Source organism: Onychostruthus taczanowskii, unplaced genomic scaffold (assembly GCF_017590055.1).
Source record: "Onychostruthus taczanowskii isolate IOZ18803 unplaced genomic scaffold, ASM1759005v1 scaffold73, whole genome shotgun sequence".
In the NCBI taxonomy this organism is placed as follows: domain Eukaryota; kingdom Metazoa; phylum Chordata; class Aves; order Passeriformes; family Passeridae; genus Onychostruthus; species Onychostruthus taczanowskii.
In genome coordinates this window covers 89,538-116,930 of record NW_024505118.1, presented here as the reverse complement: position 1 = coordinate 116,930, position 27,393 = coordinate 89,538, and the positions used below count along the sequence as shown (strand labels likewise).

Here is a 27,393-nt window from a genome sequence, read left to right as displayed (position 1 = left end):
TAATTTCAGTGGAGTCTGTCCCACTTTTGGCCTCCACTTATTCCAAAGAAGTGCACTGCTAGATAATTCTAGACACGTCAGGACATGTTTGAATCAGGAAAACTGTAAACATAAAAGAGAGCTGGCATAAATCCTGAGCAGCAGCTATCACTTTCAGCACTGCTGAATCTGTAGTGTAGCATAAGTGATTTCTAGATTTCTCTATTCAGAACTTTATGTTTTGTTTACACCATCACTAAATAAATCCTACTGGTCACCATTAGCACTAAGTACTTCCTGAAAAACCTGCCCAAGATCCCAACAGCTGTTCATTAGACTGTTTTAAACACGCCTTCTTAGCAGCCCTTACATTTAGGATCACTTTCTACTTCCTAGAGCAAGATCATGCTTTCCTTTTGTAAAGCTCCGAATTCCTACTGTTTGTGCAGGATACTAACTAAGTTAAGGAAATTCCAGCTGAAGTTTCACAAGGTTGGGAGGAAAAGGTTTTTTGTCTACATGAAGTTGCATGTGCCAGCACAATACCCCAGCACAGATATTTTGGCCACACTACTACCACTACTAATAAAAAGCTCTCCCTTGTTTATAACAGAGATAAGTATGGGGTGAGGGGGACAATGAAAACTGGAAATTGGTTCAGGTAAAGCTTCCCATTCCATCTTCCATGTAGGGTGAGGATGATCAATTTGACTTAATTCAAAAGTAAGAGTACCATTCCACAGACTGTTTTATCCCGGGGTGGAAAAGACTCTACTAATAGATCCAAACAGCACACAAGGAAAACTTCCTCATTCCAGTAAAACAGATTTCACCAGGGAAAAGCAAATGGTAGGCACTGTCAGTTGGAATCAGTCGTGAAAGAGAGGTGAAGAGATGGAGAATAAAGGGAAAATGAAAGCCTAAAATAAGCCACTAGAAGTGAAATAGAAAAAGATGAAAGGATGCAGAGCCTAGACTAAAGAGGAGTGCCAAAATGAAGACAACACACAACAGGCGATGAATTGAAGAGCATCACCTCCAAAACCTTTATTGTGTCATTATTCCCAGTAAGTACACCAAAAGTGAAATAGACAGCACAGAAAACACATAGTACTGAAAAATAAATACATGTTTAAGGGTATTTTTAGGCATGAATGAAATAACATACAAAGCCATATAGAACCACATGTTAAATGGAAAACTTTCTCCAGATTATGCAGAATAAAAGGCAGCTACTTTCAGATAAGGAGTACTGGAGTCCCCTACATTGAGATGTGAGGGTACTCGGAACTAAGACAGCACAAAAGTCTCTGCTTTTGCAGAATGCAATTGACAACCTGACACGACTCAGATAATTAAAAATCGACTACTGCAGAGCTATTTTTTGTGCTGGTGCCAGCTACTCCCTGCACTAAATGAGAGAGCCTGTGGGGAAAGGGAAAAAAAGTCCAATAGCACAGTGGATAACACACATAACATGAATATGAAAACAGCACTGGGAACTTTATTACAGAACTATTTTGATTACAGAACAACTGGTAATATCACAGTGCCTGAAAGCAAAACCCCTTACACAGGTATTTCTTTGCATGAAATAAGTACAAAAATCTCCAGGTTTTTTTTACTGTAAAGAGTAACATTTCTTTTAAAATAAAATTTTAAACAGACATCAATTTATTTGGTAGTTCCATTAGCCACTATTCATTACCATTTGGAAAAACACTGCCACAAAAGAACACAGAAATGCTGTCAAACTATCTTGATGTATTCATGCATTTATTTTCTATGCAACCCAGAGTTCAGCTACACTTGGTTTAGATGAGCATATTGAAACAGTACATTTTTCTGGTGGGGAAAAATAAAATCAATATTTATATACTCTGGATTCTGTCACATAAATGCTAAATTTACCATTTTCTGCAGACATGTACCTTATTGCCACCTTACTCTGGTGAGCAGTTTGATGTCTTCTCCCTCCCATTCCACCATTTGAAAAAGTCAAACTGGCATTTATCAATTTAGTTATTAACATGCTTGGCATTTCCTGCTAGAGTTTGTTTACTTGAGCACTTTCTGGTAGAAAAGGAGGAAAAAAACCCAAACAACAAAACCCCTCCCAACATTTATTTACCCCTTCCCCATGATCAAGACATTTAAAGAGAAAGCACCCATGTCTGCAAATTTACTTTTGACACTAAAAGTTTTTAACCCATTACACTGACAGTTTCTTTCCCAACTGAGTTTGCAAAACTCCAACAAAACCCCTTAATTCATCATCTCTGATAACATTTTGTTTTGTTGCTGACCTTTCTAAGCAATAACTGCATTATGCAAAAAGGCAACCAAACTGCATGTACTGTGTACAAAGCTGGCAGACAGCCCTATCATTTAGCTCACTTAACAGAACACATAAGGCACAGGAAAGAGAGCCCTACAGACTGAGGTTCACTATTTCTGCACTTTGCTTGCCATCACTTAGTTTGTGAATTGCTGCAATCACGCTGGCGTGTATGTCCAGTTTTTCCTTCTGCAGATTTATGAGTGCTTCTTTTTCTGCCAAGCACCCTTCTAACTGGGATTTTTGAACTTCCAGAGAAGATGCCTGCAGATACAAACAAAATGCTATAGTTTCCTCTATTACCAACTGGAAAACACATAATACAGTGAAAGCTGAGTGGCCTGGTGGTGAACTTGAGCAAGCATTTAAAAAGCAGTTTTAAAATGACAAGCTTGTTTCAGAAATCTCCCTCAGCTGTACAGTTGGTGCACATGAGTGATTACAGCTACTGCCACACTGCAAAATGCTGGATACCACGGGAAAGCACCAGCCCCTTTGTTATCATTGTGCTACCATCTACATTTCATTTCAAGCACCACAACAGTAAATATTTACTGAGAGCAAAAGAAGTATTTGCTATATACTGGATAACATTGCCTGAAGAGATTAAGCTTTTGCTTCCAGGAAATGGAAATACAGTAAATGTTGGTGTCAGATTACATACTTTGCATTTGCTGATCAGTTTGCATCTAAAATGAATCTCTGCTTTGTGATTTTAGAGGGAGTCTTACATGCAGTCAAGGACATGTAGGCTGCACTGAAGCTTGGGGGATTATTTTTGTGGGTTTTTTTTGGTTTTTTTTTTTTTTTTTTTTTTTTTTTTCTGTTAACTTTATCCTGTTGACTTGGTACAGCCAAAGTGATCTCTCTTTTGAAAAAGGACACCTTTTCTTGGAGATAAAATTTTTTTTGGTTAGAATTTCAATGATAAAAAGGACCCCAGGTGCATTTTGATGCATACATATGTACCTTAATTCAATGTGAGAAAGGCAGGGAAAACAAGCTGACTAACATTTTAAGAAGTCAAAACTACTGGAGAGGAATTTGTTACATTTTGTTATTTAACATTATGCCACTGGTTTGGCGAGTTTTTTCCCATCCCAACATTATGTACTCACACACCATGCCACACAGAGTCTCATTAGAACTTGATCCTAACTTAAAACTCAAGAGGTACACAATTAAAGTTGAGACAATTTGTTCTCGTCCACTACTACATCAGCTACTTGGTCTTTAGGTACTTAACCACTAAAGTACTGATATACCAACTCTATCAATTAAACAGATACCTAAAACTCCAATCTCAGAAATGCTGGCACAAGTAATTCCTTACCTTGATACTCAGTTCTTCTCTTGCTTGTTGTGTTTCACTTAATTCCTTTCTAAGAATATCGATAGTTTGTTCCATATCTGTTTTTTCTTTCTGTTGAGTTTTTATTTTTTCTTCCAGAACATTTATATTCTGTTGCAAGGCTTAAGAAAATGAACACATTATAAGATCAGATACTAAACTTAGAAAACAGATACTGCATTGGCCTGGGAGACAAGGGGCTTTTTTTTTTCTTTTTTTTTTTTTTTTTAAGACTCAACATGGCTGCTAATTGAATTACTGAGTAGTGCCACCTACTGCTAAATTTTAGTGGTTGCTTTCAGTCATTTGCAGAGAGTTAAATTAAGCTCTTCTAATTTGCATTTCATACAGAAAATAGTTCAAATGGACATGTTGCAAGAAGATCCCAAAGGGACACAATATGCAGAGATTCAGTCAAGTCTGGGAAATCAACTTCATGCATCCTTTCTAAAATATTAAAATGTGTATTTGTTTCATTCAACTACTAAATTATATATCTCTGCCCAACTTTTAAGGTTTACAAGTTTAAAAGCTTATTAAGATATAGCAGCTTATCTAGAGCCTATAATAACAACATCTAGTTAGTACAGTTAGTTCTCTAGCTTCAGTGATCTTTAGGTAGGTGACTTACTTGCTATTGTGCCATCTCTCTCCTGCAGCTGTTGCTGTAATTCATTTCTGTGATGTTCACTTTCTACTAACTGTGCAGCATTCCTAAAAGTGCAGAGAAATAAATTTTAATTATTAAAATGAGATATGCTACCACTTCCCTGTCCTAAGAAACTAAAATGAATTTTTTATTATTTCCTATTGCTGTCAAGAGCTTCAAATCATCAAACTTATGAATGTGCATGGTGTGAGTAGAAATAGATCTTATTTCCTTCCTGCCACATGACCCAATCACTGCCCTTCTCTGATCATGGTAGGAACTACTGAAAAGGCTGATACCTGGAGTACAAAGGCCAGAAACTGGTGCCTTTGACCACAGCCACAAATAATTCAAAATACTGTGGCAGAACTAAATTGGCATTCAATGCAAGCAAAAATTCCCTGCCATTAGTGATTAAGGATGCTGGGGTTTTAGCTCTGACTGTGCTCCTGAAGAGACAATGCAATTGGTAAAACCTGTTTCAGGTATTACCCCTGTATCTATACACAAAAAATACCATTCTGAACATCTCCTGGATTGTCACACAACACTCAAAAGTGACCATACCATAAGACAGTGACAAAGCATTTGTACAGGCCTGCTTCAGTCCTCACTAGTTTGGGTAATCCCCAGTTTCCACACTCATTTAATACAGAGGCACTGGCATCTACCAGCAGTACAGCTCTAACATGAGCACTTGACACTCTTTGAAGCTAATCTACTTTTTCCATTACCAGCCAGACTAATTTCTAAGGCATATTCTACTTGCCACTTGCCTTGCCTAGATGGCATCTGCTGTCACTTTTGTTTACTTGTTTATCCATTTCCTATCTACCCAGTTTCTAAGCTGCAGCCTCTAGCAAGAAGGAGGGATGTATATTTCCAGTGTCTCCATTTCTGTAGCAGTTCAAGAATATCTATATAATAAACTGCTCCTCCAGACTGGCATTAACAAGGGTCAGCTTTCATCAGAATATCTCCCCAATTACCCTGAGCTGCATATTGCACCATTCTATGTAAATAGCCAAATTTGTTCAGTAGCAAACTAATGTATCAGTACCAATATTGAAATATATAATGAAAATTTTCCATCTGAATCAGAACTCAAGGCAGTGATTTGGACTGCTCTGATTACTGACAAGGCAAGAGCCTGGAAGGGTGAAGTGAACTTTCCAAGTAAAACCAAGAACACCATTTTATTTCTCAATTGAATACAATCCCTGCCTATGAACATATTTTAAAGACATCTTCTGAAAATTATGTATTGAATAAAATCTGTCACAGAAGAGCCTATATTCCCTTAGTTACATTGGTGAAAGGTACACCAGACCTCTATTTTAAGCCATCAAAAACGAAAAATTACAATTACTCTTGAAGAAGATATAGGTAATGCTAGCTTTATAGTTGAAAAAGATGTTTTTATACCACAGGCAGAATACTACTCATCATGACTTCTAATATAACTTTCAAATGTGTTCATTTAGTAGGGTTGGTTGTTATGGTTTGTTTTTTTTTTCCAACTTGACAACACTAAGAGAAAACATGCAGGCTAAAAGAAAATACAAGGAAATTTTTGCATGACAAAAGCATTTAAGAATTCAATGACAACCAAAATGACACCTCCACACTCTCCCAAGTGCACCTAAGAATTGGGTCATCATCTTTCTCTTCCTACTATTGCTGAAGTCTGTTGATAGTCCCTCACCAATTGCTCCAACCAATTAAGGAGGAAATAAACTAAACGAAAGTCAGTAGTACAGATTCTCATAAAAAAATAAATATATAAACCAACCCTGAAGCATTTTTGGCTAACGTCACTTCTCAGATATTAGTTAAATCATAGTTGAAAAACTGAGATTCTAGTGCTATTAAGTTTTACTGTTTCACTTGCTTTAAAAAGACTGATCTGTCATTCTGCTGCTTGAGTGATTTATTTAGTTTCATCATTGCTTCCACTTGTTTATTTAGTGAATTATATGTAATCTGTAGATCTTTATATTGTCTTTCAGTTGCTTCATACCTACAAATGAAATGTAGGTATGAAATGTTGCTTTTGAAGAGAGCTTTTACTTTAACACTTTGCCAAATAAAAATATTTGATATGATCTGTGCAATCATCCCACTCAAGTGACAAGCAAGGTGTTTTTTGGAAGGGGGGGTGTTCAGCTGAGTGCTTTTCGGTGACAGCTGGCTGCTAGTGTGTTAGATGTTTTGGGTTCGTTCTTTTTAAATCAACATACTTAGAATCATACAATCATTTAGTTTGGAAAAGACCCTTTAGATTGTTGAGTCAAACCATTAATCCAGCACTGCCAAGTCCACCACTAAACTATGTCCCTAAATGCCCCATCTACACATCTCTTAGATACCCCAGGGATGGAGACTCTGCCACTAACCTTGGGCAGCCTGTTCCAATGCTTGACTTAGAAGAAAAAAACAGACAAACAAACAAACCAGCCAAGCTTCAGAGGATCCCTTACATATCCTGAAGTATTAATGATCAGGAAGCAACTTCCTTCCAGCAGAAAACTTTTAGGAATTCACAAAACTACAAATACCTTTAGAAATTTGCAAGAGCTAATCTATAACAGTTTGTGTATGTCAGCCATCTTTTAAGGGACCTTTTAAGTTAGTCTGTGATCTTGTCTTGTGATACTAGAAACTGAATATACTGAAGACAATGCAGTGTGTAATTAATACAGGCTTATGAGGCAGATTTCATGCTCTAAGCAAACATTATCCTACCTTCCTACCAAAAGGCAAATTCTATCCCCTGGTGTCAGTTAATTGATTGTTTTCAAGAAACAGCATATTTGAAGTATGAAGGCTGTTTTAAAAAGTAAGTTTTTGCTTTAGAAACACATTGTAAGGATTAGAAACTTTTGTTCCTAGCTTGGAGAATTTAAAACTGTTAGATACTAGACAGAGGCTGATTTATTTCCCGTGAATTAGACAATACATGCTCACAAAGTGTATGACTGCCTACAATTCAAGCAAAAATGGAGGCACTTCCACAGTGACCGTACTAGACACTTATTCAAGAAATCTAGTAATGGAAAAAAGTTTTATACATTTTCCTCCCTCAATGACTCCTTTATTGGCAGCAACATGCTTTCAAAATTGTCTAATAATGCTTGCTCCCGTTATTAAGCAAGAAACTTGATCTCAATGTTATCAGTTTCTTTGCCTTGCTGACACCTAGTGTCAGCTCGTGAGCTGAGAAGTCAAAGCCCTCTTAAGCCTTTATTCTTCCAAAGCACATTCTAATTTCAAATATTTTCTATCTTTATGTACTTTGTGTGTCTCATATACTCTTTTTAGCTTAAGATCCCAATGAAAAAATGGTTATAAATAATTCAGGACACACAATGTGTCCCCTTCCTCCATACCTCACTTTTACCTAATTTTAGTCAAATTTGGTAGAGACCTGACCAACAAAGCCAAGTCCTACAGTATGCAAACACACTGATATTGGCTGTTTCTCCAGAGCTCTTGCAAGCATGTCATCAAGACAGCGTGTAAGATCAAAGAGAGACACTGAGAGCATGGTATAATGCTAACAGAAACTAAGCATTGATAGTTCTGTGTCTTAGAGAACAATGCTCTCTTTTTATACAAAGCTTGTGCTATTTCATGAACTGGACCTTCAGCACCTACAATTCAGTTCTCATTCCACTGAAAGCTGAATGTTAATACAATAATAAATTTAAGTATGTTAAATGCAACATAAATTTGAGCTCCTGAAAGACCTTATTGACAAGCATACAGAAGAAAAAAAACGAACTTTTCACTTAAAAACATGACACAGCATGTAATGTTGCTCTTCTAACGTGCCTAGCACAGTAAAGGACATCAGAACTCTTTTCATATGAAATACTTGTTTAGAGATCCTACATGTCTTACCTCTGAAGGAGATCAAGAGTGGATTTTTTTAGTATTTCATGTTCTTCAGCAACTGCCTGCAATTTCCTGTTGTGCTGAAAGAGCTGTTCAATATCAGTCTGTGCTCTTTCAGATTCTACCTTTTGAGCCTTCAGCAAATCGTTAAGCTCTTCATTTTTTCGTTCTGCATCCTTCAGCATTGCAGCAAGAGTTCTTGCCTTTGAGTGGAAAGACACCCCCAAATAAAAAGAAAAAAAAGCCACGTACGTTAAAGGGAATTCTGTTTCTCAAGTTGTATTAGGCATGTTTGAGGCCATAGATCTAATAATGACACCAAAATGTCACTATCTACATTCTCTCACCTAATATTAACTACAAATTAACTGGTTCACTAAAGTCCTTTAGCTCCATTTATCGACAATGTGAGGGAAGAGGGAAGAACAAAGTAGAAGATGATACATTTTAGCTGTGGATTTAGTAACCAGTAGCACAATCTTTAATATAACCTTTAAAGAATAGAAATTATTCTCACCTTTCAATGTGCAGCCCAAATACAGACCCCACAAAAGCAAGCTTTATTTGAAAGTTTGATCAGTGAATCAAAAGGCACAAACAGGAAACAGTCCTTTATCTACCAGCAAATTTGATAGAGAACTCTAGTAAGTGGGGTTATTACTTTTTAATATTGCTGAATTATCACTAATGCTTAACAAATTATAATGAGCAGAGTAGGTTGGTTTTGTTGCCTTCCTGTAGGGTAAAGGGCATTAAAGAAAGCTGTGCCAAAGAAGAGTCTAGAGGAAAACAGGATGTTCATGGTGAAAATTAGGACTGCCCTAACATGCAAGCACAGCCTACAGATAAGCAGTTTAGTTTTCACACGTGATCACAGTTAAAGCCACCCAGATTATCATTACTCAGCTCCACCTTGAAGCTCCTCTACTTACCTCAGACTCAGCCTGGGCTCTCTGACACCGGTACTGAGCCATCAGCCTCTCAGCCTGAGCCAGAGCTACTTCCTTTACTTCCAGTAGATCCTGCAGCCTTGTTTCTTTAGACTGCATATAGGGAGAACATTTCTCATTAACATTTTCTGAAAGTACCAAATAGGGAAACATTTCTCATTAACATTTTCTGAAAGTACCAACTGCAGCGTCGCATGCGCACGAGGCTGTACTCACCGCTAAGGCTAACAGCTTCTGCTCGTAGACATCCATTACATCAGATATCCTCACATCCGCCAAGGGCTCCTTCATCTGTGGAAACGTTTTCCAATCACCGATACTGGAAATTTCAATTTACTTACACAGGTAACGTGTCACTAAAGAGCTCAGTAGTTTTGTGAACTCCCCCTGCCACTAGACTTTTTGAATTCTCATTTTTGTATCTGAGGCTATCTACTCAAAGATATCCACCTCACCCTTGAGAAAAGTTTGTGAGCAATTGAACTGGTTAGACTTAATAGGATTCATCTGCAGAAGACTATCAGTCCAGCACTATAAAAAGGTAAAATCACCATTCTAAAATTATTCCCTTTGGTCCAATCTTTGCTGGAGAATTAGCAGGCCGCTCATAGGACATCTAAAATAATCTGCCCTAAGATTAATAGCATAAAATGCATATGTTTAAAACTCCTTGTTCATACTCTGTTGCTTTCTCAACATACATATTAGGAGAAGAGGCTCAGGAAAGTTTTTCTAAAATACTGGAAAGGATACTATTGAGGACCTACAGAACCTACTGTGTTAACCCAGTGACTTACTAGAGGAAATGCACCATGTATGGCACAACAAAACCTAAGTGTTTATTAAAGTGTGTGCCGGAGTCAAATGAAAATGCTTCTTAGTGATTTCAGGGTATTTTCTCTTAGGCAGTGCTGCTACGATACCAGTTCTGAGCAGCTGTTCACAGATGTTGATGCACAACCAACTGCAAACTATGCCAGCTGTTCATAAATTGAACATCTACAGAAAAGTCTGCACCATCCTGAACCAATACGTAAGAATGTTTTTTTGCAAATTAACAGGAGACCCCGTGTAGCTCCAGTTCTCAGCTCATTCTTCTGTCCCTAAAGTATGAAACAAGTAGTTTATTTTCCTACTTGCAAACTTAAAATATCTAAAAGACATAGAAATTACTCCAAGAACAGCTCTAAGAATGAAATTCCCTTCATTCTCTCTGAACAGTGATACTATGAAAAGTGATTTCTCAATTATGTTTTTACAAGCATTTGAGCTTCACAGAGTACACAGACAGAGCTCAAATACTGGATATTTTAGGTGAATGTGTATATTGTTTTTGAATTACTAATTAGAAGGTCTAAGAAAAGAATCACTCAACAATTCATCAACAACTTTCTCTCCTAAAGAAGAAAACATTTTCAATCTGTCACATTACTGTGAAGCTGCTGCATTAGTGCTGTGTAGGCACCTGTGCTTGCTTTGATTTACATTAATACAAACACAGCAATGCACCCACAGACTGTCATGCAGTCCTGAAAAGAATGGGATCAATGGGAGCATCCAGTGGCAGAGTAAAAATAAGGCAAGGAAGACTCACTTGACCATTTTCACTGTTATTCTGGCATCTCTCTGAGATAGTAGCTCTCTGCTAGCTAACTGGTATCTCTCTGAGTTTCACTTTTATCAGTTACAACAAAGAGATACGAGTTGCAAAGCTAAGGCTGGAGGCAATACCACTCATACAGATATCAAGCTGTTACCAAGACACTTTCTATTCCTTTTCCCAGTTTGCATACTGTTCTTTTAAGCCAAAAGAAAATAGAAACAACAATCCATCTCTCAGTCTAAAGCAGCTACAAAGCAGCTAACTTGCTTTGAACAGAAAAGAGAAAGAGGAGATATATTCAGTATCTGCCAGGATGGCCCACAAAGCAGCACATGGTATGTGGTTCCTGGTTGGGTGTTTCATTCACAATGCAAGTCACTGCAGAGGGAAGTAAAAACTGTCTTCTGAAATAATAACAGCACCTTTCCAAGAAGGTCACAAAAGCTGAACTGCAAATGCTAGAGTCAGCTACGGCCAACAAAAGGAGAATGTCAGTATGCATGTTTAGGCACACAAGAGATGCACTGTGCTTCTAAAGTAGCACAGTGTCTTTACTCTATTACAGGCTATTTCTTAGGAAGCAGAGGGAGGAGGTTCCTTGTATGTGTCCCTGCAAGTCTAAGCAGTTGGACTGTACGTGGCTCCTGCCTCTGCATCTGACAGCTAAGATGACTGTGAGCAAACCCACTGGAGAGGGCCCTCAGTAAGGAGCCCTACCTTCAGGTGTAGCTCAACATAGCATCTCTGAATTCTGCTCAGGAGCTCACTAAAAAGAGCACATTCCAAACAGACAAGAATCTAAACCAAACTTAACTGTTCCACACATGGTAGTCTGACACTTGGATTTTAATTTCTATCCCTCCCAGTAAAAAAAGCGTCAAATGTTTCACAAGGGTGTATCAATTCTACTAACCTCTAGTCCAGAATGAAGTTTTTGTATTAATTCCTCAATATTTGAATCTTTGGAGTCATTATTTGAAGGATAGGATGAAGAACACCTCACCGAAGTAGTGCTGGTCACAGGTGCCTGCATTTGGATTCTCTTTGCTCTGTGCTGCACTTCTTGTTGTCTGTAGGCATTATTTGCTACAATGCTTTCACCCAGCCTGTATAAACATGAGGCTATTAATGACACAACCTGCTACAAATAGCATTGCAAGGATTGAAGATGAGATTTGATAACAAAATGTACAGTCACATTTGCATTATAACACCTTACGAAGATGTGTGTTGGGCATGTGCTCCAACTGCCCAGACATACAGAAAAAGGGGGAAAAATGTACCATGGCTAACCTTTAGAGACAAATACAGAATCTTCTCAGAAAGGAAATAGTGCTCAGCTCTTTTTGGGCAACAGATCATATCTCTTATGAACCTGAGAAACAGGTTATTTCACCTGTTATTATTCAAATTAACTAGGCCACTGTATCAAAGAAGATGGAGAAAGCATTAGTAAGAATTTTTACTGGCCATAAAGATGAGGTTGAATCAAGAAAAGGAAGAGTGCAATCAATAAACCTCAGTTTTTCCTTGTCTGCAGTTCTATTTTACAATACTGTATTGTGTACAACACATTTGATTTTATAAGTTTTAACCAAAATTTAAGTATGCAAATAAAAATGCAATCTGTTTACATTTGTATAGGGAAGAGAACTCAAAAGCTTAGAAAAAAAGTAATTTCAGCACCTATATTCAAGTGTCTGTAGGTAATTTGTGGCTAGTATTTTCAAGGCAGGTACCAATAACATGTTTCAAACAAGAATGATAAATCAAGAGCCAATTTTAGAGGCACCAGTTATAAATTTTTTGCTCTTGATAAATTCCTTAATTACTAAGCTATCCCAACCACTTCACTGAAGTGCTGTCTCAATTGCTTCCTAAGCGAGCATAGCTTATTTTTCACTTGCATTTACAGACATGTTATTTGGCTGCTCCATTGTACAATTCCAGACATATTTGATTTCATAGATCCTTCATTCTTTCAGCCAGACTATTCATTACTGGCTACTATAAAAATATTTCTTATATCCACAAACCCATAAAATTATGGAATAATTAAGATTGAACTGGACCCATCTACACACCACCTAGTTAGTTCAACTCTCCTGCTCTTAGCAGGTTGCCCAGGACTATGCCTTGTAATTTTGACTCTCTCAAAGCATGAAGACTCCACAACTTCTTTGGGCAACATTTTCCAGTTTGACCTCATCTTACAGTAAATGGGTTTCTTTTCTGATATTTAAAGAAATCTAAGTTTTTTTCTTATATTTCAGTTTGTGCCTACATCTATTCTGCCAGTGGATACCACAGAGAAGCCTGGCTCTGTCTCTTTTGTTCCTGTCTTTTAGACATTTCAACATACTGATAAGAACACTGCAAGTCTTCCCAAACGTAAGCAAGCTCAGCTCTTGCAGTCTTACCTTGTGTAATACATGTTCATCCCTCAAACTTTTCACTAGACTCACTCTAGGATGTCCATATCTCTCTTGCACTGGAGAGCCCAGGCCCGGACACAACACTACAGGTGTGGTCTCACCACAGCTGAGCAGAGGGGAGTGACCACCTCCTTTGTCCTGCCATCAGGACTTTTCCAAGTGCAGTTCAGGGTGCTACCGATCACCTTTGCCATTCTTGAAGACAGAAGTTACATTTGTTTTCTTCTAGTCTTCTAGTCAGGAACCTGTCCCAATAACCACTAATTTTCCAAGGCATTCTGGAGCGGCCTTGGAATGACAACAGGCAATTCCCTAAGCGCTCAAGGGCACATCCTGTCAGGTCTTCTGTACACCCAGTTAGTTTAGATGTTCAATAACCTGACCCTGTGCCACCCAGACTACATATTGCCTACTCTAGGCTTTCACATTGCTCTCAGGGACATCACTCTGCCTTTGGGAATCCTTATCAGGGAAGACCAAACAAGGTATTCAGTATGTCAGCTTTTTCCTTGTCCTTTGGCAACAGGTCTCCTGCTCCACTCAGCAGAAAGGCATACATTTTCATGTCTGGCTTTTGCTGCTGATGTAATGGTCTTTCTTGCTGCCTTGATATCTCTAAGGTTCAACTCCAGGTTGTGATAGAATTTAAAATTTTATATTTTTTATATTTATATTAAAAAATTTAATTTTTTTTTGTATTTTATTAGATCTACAGAAATAAGGACTCCATCAGAGTTTCTCAATACTTTTTCCATTGTTTAAATCACCTTAAATACTATCTGAACTGCCATCTGCCTGTGTCTTACCCTAATCTTTCTTGGAAGATACTGCAAAAGGGTGAGCAAAGCTTTAGGAACTCAAGAATGACACATCTGACAAATTTCATTAGAGAGAAATCTGACAGTCAGATGCACCCAAAGTTCCAAGCACAGATTTCAGACAAATGAGCACGGGGACAGAAGTCAATTGCTCCTCTGTTCTCTAGGATCTGACATAAAATGAACACTATCAGCATTGCGATGACTTCCTCTGGCCTCCAGGATCACTGCGGTCTCGTAAGTGCACATAAAGCAGAAACAAGATAATTTTTCTAAAGTTTCTGTGTCTGATGAGCTGAAAATAGTAATCCAAAAAACATGAATATCACTAAACCCATAAAAATATCAAATCTAACCAGAATATCACAAAAATACTTACACTACAACAGGAAAATCTGGTAAGGGTGCAACCTCAAACAATATTTTAAGGCCCACTTGGACCCGCTCTCCATGGTCTGATGTTAAAGCAAATGTCAAAGGTGTAATCAAGCGCTGATCCTAAAAATAAATTAGTTTGGTCAAAACAAGACACAGCAGACAACAACAACAAAAAGCCCCACAAAACACAAACTACCAAAACATCACAAGGCCCATGAGCACAGAAATGCTTTATTCAAAACTTAAGTTACCTTCTTAAGAGTTTGCCCTTCTAAGTTTCTGAGCCTGAAGTCCACAGAAGACATGCAATTTAAAAAGTAGTCTATACTTCTGAGTATTTGAATTAAATGCATTTTACATTAAATGCAACCCAAGAGGTAAAGAGGCTAGTTAATTCCTGTAAGTTTTCAAATGCTTCATGATACTCAACATAAAAGGTCACTAGCAGAAGTTATAAAGATTAATTGTGGACTGTAAAACTCATTGTTACCCATTAAATGACACAATTCCCATTCTAGAATGAAAAATCTCCAAACCAGCAAGAAGCGTTTGACTCTCTGGACTGCTTTTCCATCTATAAAGTAATTTATTAAGGCATCATCTGACCAGAAACTGTTTTGGCCATGCAAAGTTCCAAATTAGATGTACATATTTAATAGTAACCAACCCCAAAAATTATTGTATTGTTGTGATAATTGTTTTCTAGTTTGCTACCTTTAAACTGCCGTCATAATGCAGTCTTAAAAGGATCATTCTTACCAGGCAGCTAAAACATGATTTCATATGCATTACCAAAGCAATGTCTCAAGTAAAAGCAAACTATTGTTATTTTAGAAGAATAGTGAAACAACCTTTAGGAATTGTGCATAAGGGACTGCACTTTCCTAGAAGCTTTACCACTTCAGAGATAACCATGCAAAACATTTATAACTAAAACTACTGTAGTGCAGTGACACTTTATTTCACAGATACATTTCATAAAACATTTTAAAATCATACCTGTAACATTTTGTAGAAGCTGACCTTCATACCAGGTACATCCTGCTGCAATCTGCTCATAAGATCAAGTGTTTTCAAAATAATATCAGTAGCAAGTTTGCTTTTAAACATCCAAGTAGAAAAGCAAATTGAGTGAAAAGAAAAAAGGTGAGATGTCAAATCAGCACTGACAAATCCAGTCAATTAAAAAAAGCCTAATAAATACCTTCCCAAAGAAAATAAATATATCTAGCAAGGCAATGATGCTAGAACCAAAGAGATCATAGTGAGTTGCCTGAATGTGTGCCTGAGCTTCTCCAACATTGTTGCCAAGGATGGAAACAATGAAGATCAAAACCACCAATTGCAGTTGAAAGTGAGGAGCGTTTAATAATAGGTTCAATTATATTTCACTGGGTTTTGGCCAGTGAAAGTGGCTATAAGTTATAGCTATAGCTAAACTGTAAGCTATAGCTAACTTATAGCTATATTTTAGCTACAGCTAGCTTTTAGCTATAATGACAATGCACTGGAAGAAACGTGCATTTAATTTTCAGTGCAACAACCGCCCCCATAGTGATGTGTGATATTTTGGAACCCTGATTGCATAAAATCAAAATGAGAAATCACATGCCATGAGTAGTTCTAGTAAGCTTTAACTTGGATCAGTCTGAACTACTGCATGAGATTTAAGATCATTATTCCACATAAGTGGATCTCCAGCTTATGCCAAAAACATTATCTGAATAAACTGACCAGCAAGACTGCTTTGTATTCCACAAAATACAAAGTTTAATTTAATACCAATATTGATTTAAATGGTACTTTTAACTACCATATTCTTTCCATTGCAACAATATCATAACTCTCACACCAGTCATGCCTAATTAGACTTTAGATAAATATGTGTACTCACCACATTTGAGAGTCCACCAATTTTGTCCCAAAGCCAGCATCAATCCCACAATGAGGAAACTGGTGTTCTATCAGACACGTGCATTGGCTGGCAGTCAGCACCTTCGAGACATGCATTTTCAGTGTGTCATCTCTGCAGAGCAGTAGGCAGAGTTAAGAATAAATTCAATATACCTATGTCTAGGTATTGGCATCAAAAGGCAACACTTTATAATAATAAGGCTAGGGCACAAAAGCTGCAGCATACAAGCACAAGAGCCTCTAAAAATGCGTGTAATACCCAACAACACAAAGCACTTAAATCATGCCTAACAAATCAAATAAGCTTCACTTTTCAGTTAATACATACACTTACTGGAAACAGACAGTGAAGGAAAACCTTAATAAAATGGGTGGCATAAAGAAGCATAGTCAACAAAAGGCAGGGACCAGGCAGTCCCTAATACAAGACCCAGTTACCTGGAAGTGAGCCAGCAGAGACTTCTCCACAGAACTCAGCTTAAATGCAGGATTACATCCTGCAGTCATGTCCCCCTTACTAAACTTACTGTGGGCACTAAGGACTCAATGAGGAGTATAAAACTGTGTCATTCCATGTTATTTTTCCTTGTTTCTCTTATCTAAATTTGTATCATATTTGGCTGGGAGCTGCATTTGTCTTAGCTAGGCAACAATACTACATGGATCAAGAAGATGGCTACCCAAATTCCCCCCACAGTTTCAACAGAAAACACTCATCTTTGGTTTTGATCTGTAAAGTGCTTCTCTTCTTTTGAATAGCCACAACATTTTATCCTGCACCACTGTATTACAAAATAATTTCACAGCAATTAGAAAACTACTTTAGATCTTGCAAAGATGACACTCCTAAATAAAATTAGGGCAGTTATTGTCATTAGAAGCTATTAAAGAGACCCAAGGTGAACATGCCTTTAATATCTTAGAGCAGATCATGGTGGAGGAATAATAAATCAGTTGCCAAGAAGCACATAAAAAGGATATTTGTGAGGACATTAATAGCCTTGACCATTCTTTCACACTTTTTCTTCACTAATAGCTCATCCACAATCTGTTCTGGCATCTGAAGATGATCAAGAAGAACAGGCAGCAAAAGATCCATAAAGTGTTCAGCTGATTTACCATTCTTGTTGTTAATAACATCCTGTAGTAAAGACATTTTATGTCAATATTGAAAAGTACAGCACAAGGAAGTCAAGCTTACTACACCCCTTCCTGCACCAGTCTGTGTTCCTGCTTTCCCAGCCTCTTGCTATTTCAGGTTAAAGATGGCTGACCAGTATTATACTGGAGGAGGAAGTTTACAGGGAACAGAAACAGCAGGAACTTCCTCATTTCTTTAAGTCCCAGAAAGGAACTCTGATAGTGTTCTACCTACCTCATGACTTCAAAAACTGCCTTGTCTTCCACTTACAACAAATTTCTAAAATACTGCATGTCTTTAAAAGAATGGTTGTTTCATAAAGTATGTTTATTCCAACATAACTGTTTTACAATGAACTTTATTATAAGTATTTTGTATGTGCTATTTTTCAAGTCAAACTATAACAGTTGATTAAAAATAATTTAAAAATAAGAGCTATTAAGAAGCTCTTTAAACTCAGTTATCAGTCTTTTTTTACCTCAAAAATTTCTTTGAGTAGTTGCAATGCTATCCCTGAACAGTCTTCAGAGCCTTCCAATGGTTGGTTTGACAAGTGCACCAATGCAACAGACGGTTCAAAACTCTTAGAGCAAGTCACAAGTCTGGTGTTTGCAGAGACTGGCAAGCCAGCTGGTTCCAGTATCGCCTGCCGCAGGGTGTGACGCAGTTCTAGCACAGAGCAGAAGGCAAGCAGCAGCTCCAAGATCTGTGTGAAGTGAAGAGTTCAAATGCTTTTAAATCAAGAACTTACACAGAAACTGCAACTCCCGTAACACAAGTCTAAAGAGATACGCAAGTTCTATGCAACTCCTTTTAGCACTTGAATGTTTTCTGAGCAATAATTTTCTTTCTTTAAAGCCAAATCAGCAGCAGAAACAGTTCGCTGGACTGGTGAAGGCTTGTGACAGTATTCAGTGTATTGCATTCTTTTCTTCTGACATGACTGCTGGCTAGCAATACAGTAAAAGTACAAACATGTATCCACTTAGCATGAAGAAAGCTGTCAAAGAGAAAACATTCTGAGACAGGAATGGATGCACATCCATTCTCTGAGCATGCACATAACAAAAACCACCCTGGAAAGCTCCATGTCAACATGCCTCTCTAAACCACATAAACAACACCAAAACCACACAGAAATAGTAGCATCTATTATTAACTAGGATGTGTAACACATTCATAGAAAAAACTCCAGATCTGTTTCACAGATATATTTAGCCTCAACATTTTCACATTTCATATTTTAGCCTTCAGTGATAGATAGCCAATGTTTCATTTACATAAGGTGGTAGCAATACAAAGCTGAATGTAACAGTTCACTGCTCAAACAGAAGTGGCATCTCTTTGTTCAGCTAAGGTAAGAACACTTATTCTTACACATTTGAGATTAGTATCAGAGTTCCCTGATCACCAGCTGAAGTCTGAGTAGTATTAATTCAAGGTTTAGAGAGCAAAGTGGGATACACTGCATTCCTGGTAGATGCCAAAATTTCTTAATAGCCAAAGCACAAAAGGTGTTTATGTTGGCTTTTTGCCTTTACATCTGTTGCCTGAAAGCAGACACACAATCTGGCAAAACCCCAACACTACAAATTCAACCTGACAGCCTTTTGAATAACTAGAAAATATAAACTTGTTGAATTTTCTAGGTCATTTAAGAGTCCTGAAGACAGTGTACTTAATGACCAACCCTTGTACACAAGGAACCTATTTATAATAACAGAAGATAAATTAGATTAGGAATGTAGCCTCTTAGCCTTTAACTGAAAAAGTATAAATACCTTAGATGATGAATCAGGATCCCTTCCATGAAGAAGATCTAATACTTGACCAAGACAAGAGGTGAAGTGCTTGTATCTACAGCATGCATAGAGAAGAAAAAAATTATAAAACTGAAATTTCAGCACATTTAGACAAAGCGATGAAAGTGCTGTATTCTCCTTCTTACCCCCAAACACTTCAAGTACAGTGATGGTTTTGATAATTTAATTTTTATTTGAAACAGCAGAAGCCTTGAAAATATTTAAAGTTATTTATCACTAAGAATAAAAGCAAATTCCTTAAAATAAGTTATGATTTTTCAGCTATGTTTACTGCTTGATTGAGATTGAAAATCAGCACCTAAATTCTGGTAGTGGAATTTGCAGAACTAGTCAAGCTCTCCACAGAACCACTCTAACACCACCCCCCCAATAAAATTATGAATTCTTACAACTTCAACCATACTATTCCACTTCAAGATTATATAACACTGTAAAAGGCAGGATAGCTACTCATCTTGTTGTCTGACTACCAACACTATCCAGACAAAACATTACAAAACAAGATATTCAATATTCCTTCAGTGACAATGAAAAAACCAGGCTTTAAGTCACAATTCTGTGTCAAACTAGTAACCCAGCAACCCTTTAGGTTCAGATATAGCAAACTAGCAACATTCAAAAAGCATCTTGGGATTTTTTTTCCCTAGTGTTTGGTTTAGAATTCAAATAGCATACAGCAAAGAAACTGAACTAGAGCTTAGGAAAAATACTTTTAGGAATTGGAGCCATACCTGGTAAGATAATCTGCAATTTTGGGGTTCTTCATAAGATCCATGAGTAAATCAACAGAATATTTTCTTGTCAGAGTATCTCCATTTACAACAATATTGAATATTAACTGAAATGTCTGATGGATATTTCGAGCGTGAAAGAGCTGAAAGGAAGACGGAAGTTATGTATAGGCACATACTTTGCTGGGTGTCCTGCTTATTAAAACCAGCTGGAATTAGGATTTTATTAGGCCAGTGTGACAATCGGCTTTATCTACAACTTAAGAATAGAAATAACTTCAAAGACACACTTACTTTTTCTCCTACTTCTTCATTTAGGGTAAGGCTTGATAACACCGAAAGTGCAAACACAACCATAGCCAAACTGCTGTGGGCCAAGAAACTTATTAAGGTACGATAGAAACTCTTCACATTATTCTACAGCAAAAAGGAGAAACAAAGATATTACAAACCCACCAAATTTACAGGTTTGACATATTTATACATAAGCCATACAAATGATGAATAATACAAAAAATATTTAGTATGGTAACAGCTCTCTAGGAAAGCTATTTCACTGTTCTGCTGCACAATACTGGCATTGATGTTAATATTCTCTTTTCAACCTATATAAGGAAAAATGAGAAAAAACACCCCAAAACAACAGAGAACAACCAAGGAAGAAATTCCATCATTATTTTAAAGAAAGATGAGAAAGTCATTTTGCTAAAGCCCATAAGAGAAAATGATCACTGAAAATTGACTCCTATCCCTTCTCTGATTCATTATCAGATCTCACAATAGTTTTTCCCTGTTTTTGCCCCTGCCTCTCTTCCAAGGTAAACAGAACAACATTTGCTTTTATGTAGATTAATTTCTCTTTCTGAATTAAAAAAATAAAATGTTTGCACTGATTTATGAAGACACAGGAACCAAGCAGTTCAGATATGTAAATGTATTTGAGGGTTCAAGGACTGACATGAACATCAGTTATCTTTTATTGATTTATCTTTTGAAAGGCAAATCTTTTTGCTTACCAAAATTCCACCTATAATCTTTATGTTTTAATGACATTTAGTTTTTTCTATGGAAGAATGATCAATTTTAAATTCACTTTTCAGCTGCAGAGAACAGTTGCAAAAACCAAACACATAACACAAGCCAGGGCAATAACACAGCAATGAATCAAAGGAAAGAGGATACCCAACTTCCTGTTCTACTGGTTATTTTCTCCAGCATGGGAGAAACAACTGCCCTTCGGCAGAACAAGCAGGTCAGACTTATCACTGCTGAAAGTGTTAAAGAAGTACTAAGGTAATCACCTAGTAGAGTTAATTAACTCTTACCCTTAAGCTGGAGAATCATGACACAAAAGCAAAGCACTTACCGAAGATTTTATCTGACTTTGAATAGACAAGTTGTGACGACAGAGGTTTGCCAGGAGCCCTAAACATGGTATTGTTAACTCATCTTCAGTGGATTGACTTAAAAGAAAAGCCCAAAAGATGTTTTAATTGAAGCATCCTGAATTTAATTACAAGAAATTGTAGGGTTGGGGCTGGGAGAGCTGGGTGGTTGGGGGACTTATATTTTGTTTTGTGTCTTGGCAAGAGCTTGTTTTTTAATGAGACACCATTTCACCATGCAAAGCAAAATTCAGACTGTAATCCATGCAGTGTGGGCAGCTTTTAACTGAGGACATCTGAAAAACCCCCAAATTATCAGAGATCACTGCTATCAGAGGTTGTCTATTACATATACTTATAAGTTTCATTTTACTTCTTAGAAGAGCACTTGAATCAAATTTTTATTAATCTAACAGGTCTGCTCCTAGTGATAAGCATGGATTTCCTCCTGGTTTTTCTCTTTGTTAACTCCTTGCTCCCAGAGGTGTGGAGGTGGGCTGAGGCTAATTAAATTCCATCACTCAAAGTCCCATAATCGCTGCATTTGACGATCTGCAACAAGTACATGGTTTTCAAAGGAAAGTCTGTTTACTCCAGAGCACAGCTCACTCTGGGACCAGATTAGTACAGCACTCTAATGGCCTTCAGAAAGTTTAGAAACTTAGCTTGCCGTTTCCCATACGAAAAGACACTGAGTACACACTTACACATGATGCATTAGAAACAAAATTAATCCATCGATGTTGGCACCAGCACAAAAGATGGGAACGTTGTAGGTTAGCCTCTGCAGCAACTGAATACCCTGAGAAAACAGAAAGCTGTTCACATGCTTGTCCTACACCATCTCAGGAGGAATGTTACAAAAGATGAAACTGAAAGGACAAATATCAAGATACCACAACTGAATTAATTTTCAGACTCTAACATTGACATAGCAGTTACAGAAGCTGCTGCAAGCACATTGCAATGTCCTAACATACTGATGAAATTAGTAAAAGCCCTAAAAGATTATTAAGATTTTATTTTGACAGATGAGTTACCTTTTCAGCCCATTTGATGCCTTAAGTTTTATCTTTCATATTTTTCAGATTCTGTACTGCCTTGGTGTGTAACCCAGCTTTATACTAAGTGTTAGGAAGTTCTCTTCACAGGATAGATAGACAAAACAATTATTTTCCAGCTTGGGAACCAAGGACAACTGTTAGTTACCAGCTTCAAGCCCAAAGAGCACAAACAACAGTGAACTGAAGGGAGCAAATGTGGAGGATGGGACTTCATTAACCTGAAGCTCTAATTGGACAATTAACCCCAATATGTAAATGGACCAAAACTTATAAAAGTGTGAAACCTTGTGACCATTTTGGGTCCATCTTGGGTGTAGCCCTGGCCAGGCTCTTGTACTGCCCAAGGTGTATCCTTTTAAGGCCTTTTAATAAATACCTTCTTTATTTTTTAGCTCTGTCTAGTCTCTGTTCCAGGTCAGCCTCTCAAGGCATCACATTCAATTCTCCACCTTTGCCTCACCAGCAAGTTCTCCATTCTGTCACTGATAAACAGGCTTTGTCCCACTGAAAGGTCTAGAAGTCTCATCAAAATCAAAAAAAGCACTTTGCAAGTTCATGCAGAAAGGATGCCTACAGAAAAACAGGTTTGCCCTAAAGACTGCCAACAGGTCTAAGGGTAGCAAAGTCCTTCATACAGCACTTTGCTAGCACATAACTGAAGTCAATACACTCAAACATAACAACAATCACAGCAGAGGGTAGCAGTTAAAACTAAACCTCACCATTTAGATATCTAAGAGCTTCAAGGTCTTAAGACAGATCCAATCTGGTGACTACAAAATCTCTCCTACTGACTGGCAAGTCACTTGGATCCCTAGATCTTGCGGTACTCCTAGTGCTTTGAGAAATACACAAATCACAGGAAAAGAGATCATTACTGGATGCCTGACTTGTTTTCCACACAAGAGCCACAAGACTACTGGTAAATTAATTTTCTGCTTTTCAGAAAGAGACAAATGACAACAAGCAACCAGCAAGTACTTGCTGAAAGCTTAGAGCAAAACCTGTGCATATTTGAAAAAAAATAAAGAAACCTTTAAGGACAGGTTAAAATTGGTGAGTTCAAACTGATAGTCAGACAATCACTGTAAGCTTTAATTAGTGCAGTGCCTGGCATTCACTGGCAGATAGCACTGACCAGAAAAAAGGAGGCCACACATGCTCTGCAAACCTCCCATAAAAACAGGCAGCCTTGGCTTTCCTTTCACTCCTTCACAGCTACCTGTCAAGGTACTGATTAGACAAAATGATCTCCAGGCTTGTGTTATGAAACGGCTTGTGTCAGGAGAAACAGCCAAATACCTCAACTGGAAATCAGTCTTCTGAGCTCTCAAGCAATGGCTTCTTGAAATATTTTTTAAAAAAATTAAGCAGCATTTTTTTTGGTTGGTTATTTTTGCTTTGTGGGATTTTTTAGGGGCTCTTTGGTTAGAGCAGGTGAGAAGCACAGTATGATTAAAGAGAGTACAAAGAACTCTATAAAACTGTTAAATTCCTGTCATACCCACCTCATACAGCAAATAAAGTACACAGCTAAGATCAACTTCCCTTGACACATTATTTCCAATAGAGCTTTTGAAGGGTTATTGTATGCATACAGCATAATGTTCATTATGCAACAGTAGCCAAACATTATGAAGCATTAGTTCCTTTACCTGTAATAAGACTGGATTACTCAGATTAGTAGAACTTCGATGAACCACTCCTGCCAGCACACTAGTCAGATTGTAGGTGTCCTGGAGAGCTTCTCTAGTCTCTGAGTCTGAAGCTGGAATTTACGAGTCATTAGCAAAAGAAACTATTATGTATTAGCTACCAGTTGAAGCAGAAGCAAAATCTCTGAGCAGTTCTTCACCTATGTTTTAAAGGTAACTACAAAAAAATGACAGCTCTACACTCTTGCCTCTCTACCTCACTTTTGGACATACAGTTAATTATAACACTAATCCATTTCCTTAAGAAGGTTGGACACTGAAAGAATAGTCTACCTCCTACCTACCAAGTGTCAGTTCTGACATCTTGAAACCTGCACTTCAAGGCTTAGATCTTAAACTCAATGAGCTCAGTTTCTTGCCTCATGCTATGGTGGAAAGGTAGACTCAAACTGATAACCTGATAGGGTTATCTAGCATTAGTTAAATAAGTAAATAGAGGCCAGTTCTGCTTAGGCAATCCTCAAAGAGTTGTAGCAAAACAAGTAGAGCAGTAGATCATATGGAAGAGGACTTAATTCTTAAAATTTTCCAGAACCCTCTAACAAATATAATTTTACAGTAATTGTTCCAAAAACATAAAAGGAAGCTCAGAGAGGCTTATACTCCATGAATCAGAGAAGATAAACAAGGGAGCATCATAAAGGACTCAAATCTTGAATAACTACTCATATATGATGAGAAACTAAGCAGTGATGGGATAATTTTTCCCTGTATAAGTAGGTTGTGCTCTGAGCACAGAGCTCTCTGGACAACAAAGTCCCATTTCCATGAAATAGAGGGGGAAACAAACCCAAAAAAGGCATCTCAATACACAAGCAAAAGGCAGTAGAACCTCTTTTGCAGTTGGGAAACTTGATGTACGTAGGTCAGGCTATTGGAGAGCCCACACTGCCAGTAAACACTCCAGTGGGAGAGGTAAACTGAGGTGATGACAGTTGAGGATTGTCGCAGACAGCTAAAAGGTGTTATAAAAGAAAGGTCTTATAAAATATGGTTTAGGCCCTGCTACTCTAGCTAAAGCTAGCAGTAGCTTCCATATTCCCATGTGAAGAAATTCTAAGAATGAGAATTTGTTTGCATAACAACCAATTCTTAGAAAAATAAGTGGAACCTGCATAAACAATAGATCTGTGCCATGAGAATCCACCAAAGAAACATGTAAACACCTGTAGATGGAAAGAGTCTTAACACCAACACACACAAGCACTTACTAACCAATGAAATTAAGGAGCAAGAAAACTACTAGCCAACCAGAGCTGAACACGAGGTCTGTGAAAACTGTGTAAAAATAGCTATGGGAATAAAGAATTGGCTTCTTCTGCATGAGGAAACCGAGTTCCGACTGATTGTTATTACAACAGAGGATGTGACACCACTTCTCCCTGTCCTTGCATGTCCTAGCCAGGTTTCTCACTTTTCCAGCTCCAAAAATAAAGGACAAGAGAATAATTTCTCACCCTACTCAGTAGATAAATTCTGACAAGCATGATCATTGTCACTCACAGGGATGACTTCAAATCTCCTTCTCACCGCAAAACTTCTTAACAGGTAGCTTAGCCAAGCACTCCACTACAATGAAAAATACTTCATCTTTCACACCTCATGCTTCTTCCAAGACATTAATCACCCACAACACAGAATCAGCATCTGTCTTATCTTCCCTTGCCCAGACAAAAGATAAAAAGTTCAGATGCAAGCCTTACCTAGCTGTGATAGCAAAGTAACCACAGACAAGACCAGTGAAGGGTTTATATTAGTGTCCTCCAGGAGCTCTACAAGGCAACTGAGACATTCATTTGGTAGAATCTGGTTTGAAGCAAAAAAACAGGTAAGCTTCAGTCCAGAGATAACCTGGAGATGAAAGGAGAAAAACAACCTTACTTACTCAACTTCAACAATGTAATTGACACAAAACACGAAGCACAGAATTGCATGAAATAGATTTTGTCCTACTTGGCAAACTGAGAATGTAAGTGTCATTCTACTGGGCCATTTATGTTCACACCTGCTGGGTTAAAAAAAAAAGGCAGAAATGGAAAAAAACCTGTTTTTCATTCCTTTATACCTGGAAAGTACCAAGTTTATCTAGTTTATTTTGAAAGAATAACCACGTCGCAATCAGCCTGCCTTCCAAAGGTCTGGACAGGGACCCAAAGGTGGCACTCCGTGGGGAGGATCAGTCAGTGCTGTTTTGGGAGGACTCTGTGACTGGGATGAAGAAATGGAGCCCTGAGCTAGGGGAACCCTACATAAGAAGAGGCCAAAAATAATATACCTTTACACCCATGCAGGTAGACACAATTTATATTTTCCACATGGGAGACACATAATGTTGGTTTTGTGTATTCCCTCTGTATCTCTTTACAAGGGATATAGGGAAGAAAGCAAAGCGAGATACTAGCTCTCGCATAAAACGTTCTAGCAATTAAAATAAATCTGTACTTGAAAAAGTAACTTGGAGATTAATTCAAAGGCCACCACATAAGTTGTACACAAAGCTGTACCTGAAGATCAGGGAAATGAACGGGTCCACCTCCTTAGTAAAAACACGTTTAAATATACGTGTTGCACGGAACTGGAAAACTCCAGATGCAAAACTACTTCGTCACTCACACGCTATATTTTAAGCTGTGAAACAATTCATGCGAACCAGAATTTAGGGGATAAATAAAAACTTAAGTCCCCTGTAACCCACACTATCTGCTTGCCCTGGGTGCATATAGACACACTTCTGTAAACACACAAACACACCACAAAACGTTATAATAACAAACACCGCAGCCACTCCCACGCCCCGCTCCCTCCGCGCCCCCGGCACGGGCGCCGCTCCGACCTCCAGGCTGCGCTGCAGGAGCGCGGCGTTGTGCGCTGTCCTGTGGGCGCGGTACTCCGTGGCTGCGAGGAGCAGGCCCTTCATGCAGCTCGGGGGGTCCATGGCGCCCGGCCCCGCAGCCGCGCCCTCGGCCCTCACTCGCATTTCCCGCCGCCGTCGCCAGCGTGACGCAGCGACCATTGAGCGCGAGCGGCCGCCGCGCGGCAGCATGGGAGGAGGAGGAGACGCCGCCGCCGCCGCCATCTTGCTTAAGGGAGGCAGGGGCGGGCAGCAACCACGGCTTGGGGCAGGTGGCGAGAGCCGGAGGAGGAGCCGCGGCATCTGGGGAATGCGGGCGCTTGGGTCGGTGACAGCGGCTTTAGGGCTGGCGTGCCGGCGGGGCGACCCAG

The 27,393-nt window shown here is 38.3% G+C and overlaps 1 protein-coding gene across 1 annotated transcript; it reads right to left on the bottom strand.

Moving 5' to 3' along the window:
* Positions 1–1,463: 1,463 nt before the first annotated feature.
* On the bottom strand, positions 1,464–27,227 carry CIP2A (cellular inhibitor of PP2A). The gene is made up of 20 exons (XM_041422473.1): positions 27,005–27,227; positions 25,875–26,022; positions 24,112–24,224; positions 22,100–22,194; positions 21,374–21,470; positions 20,302–20,424; positions 20,008–20,150; positions 19,235–19,310; positions 17,932–18,159; positions 17,294–17,453; positions 16,293–16,434; positions 15,398–15,497; positions 14,400–14,518; positions 11,681–11,873; positions 9,381–9,455; positions 9,147–9,257; positions 8,221–8,417; positions 4,300–4,382; positions 3,651–3,790; positions 1,464–2,581 (listed from the first exon to the last, which is right to left on the bottom strand). The coding sequence occupies exons 1-20, from the start codon at positions 27,212–27,214 to the stop codon at positions 2,411–2,413; spliced, it is 2,724 nt and encodes a 907-aa protein (XP_041278407.1). The 5' UTR covers positions 27,215–27,227; the 3' UTR covers positions 1,464–2,410.
* Positions 27,228–27,393: the final 166 nt, after the last annotated feature.

Coding starts and splice junctions, on each gene's coding strand:
- CIP2A (XM_041422473.1), bottom strand. CDS start 27,214: ATGCTGCCGCGCGGCGGCCGCTCGCGCTCAATGGTCGCTGCGTCACGC. Junction 4,383..8,220: donor ACTCTTGATCTCCTTCAGAG/GTAAGACATGTA, acceptor CTGCACTTTTAG/GAATGCTGCACAGTTAGTAG. Junction 2,582..3,650: donor GAGAAGAACTGAGTATCAAG/GTAAGGAATTAC, acceptor TTGTATCTGCAG/GCATCTTCTCTGGAAGTTCA.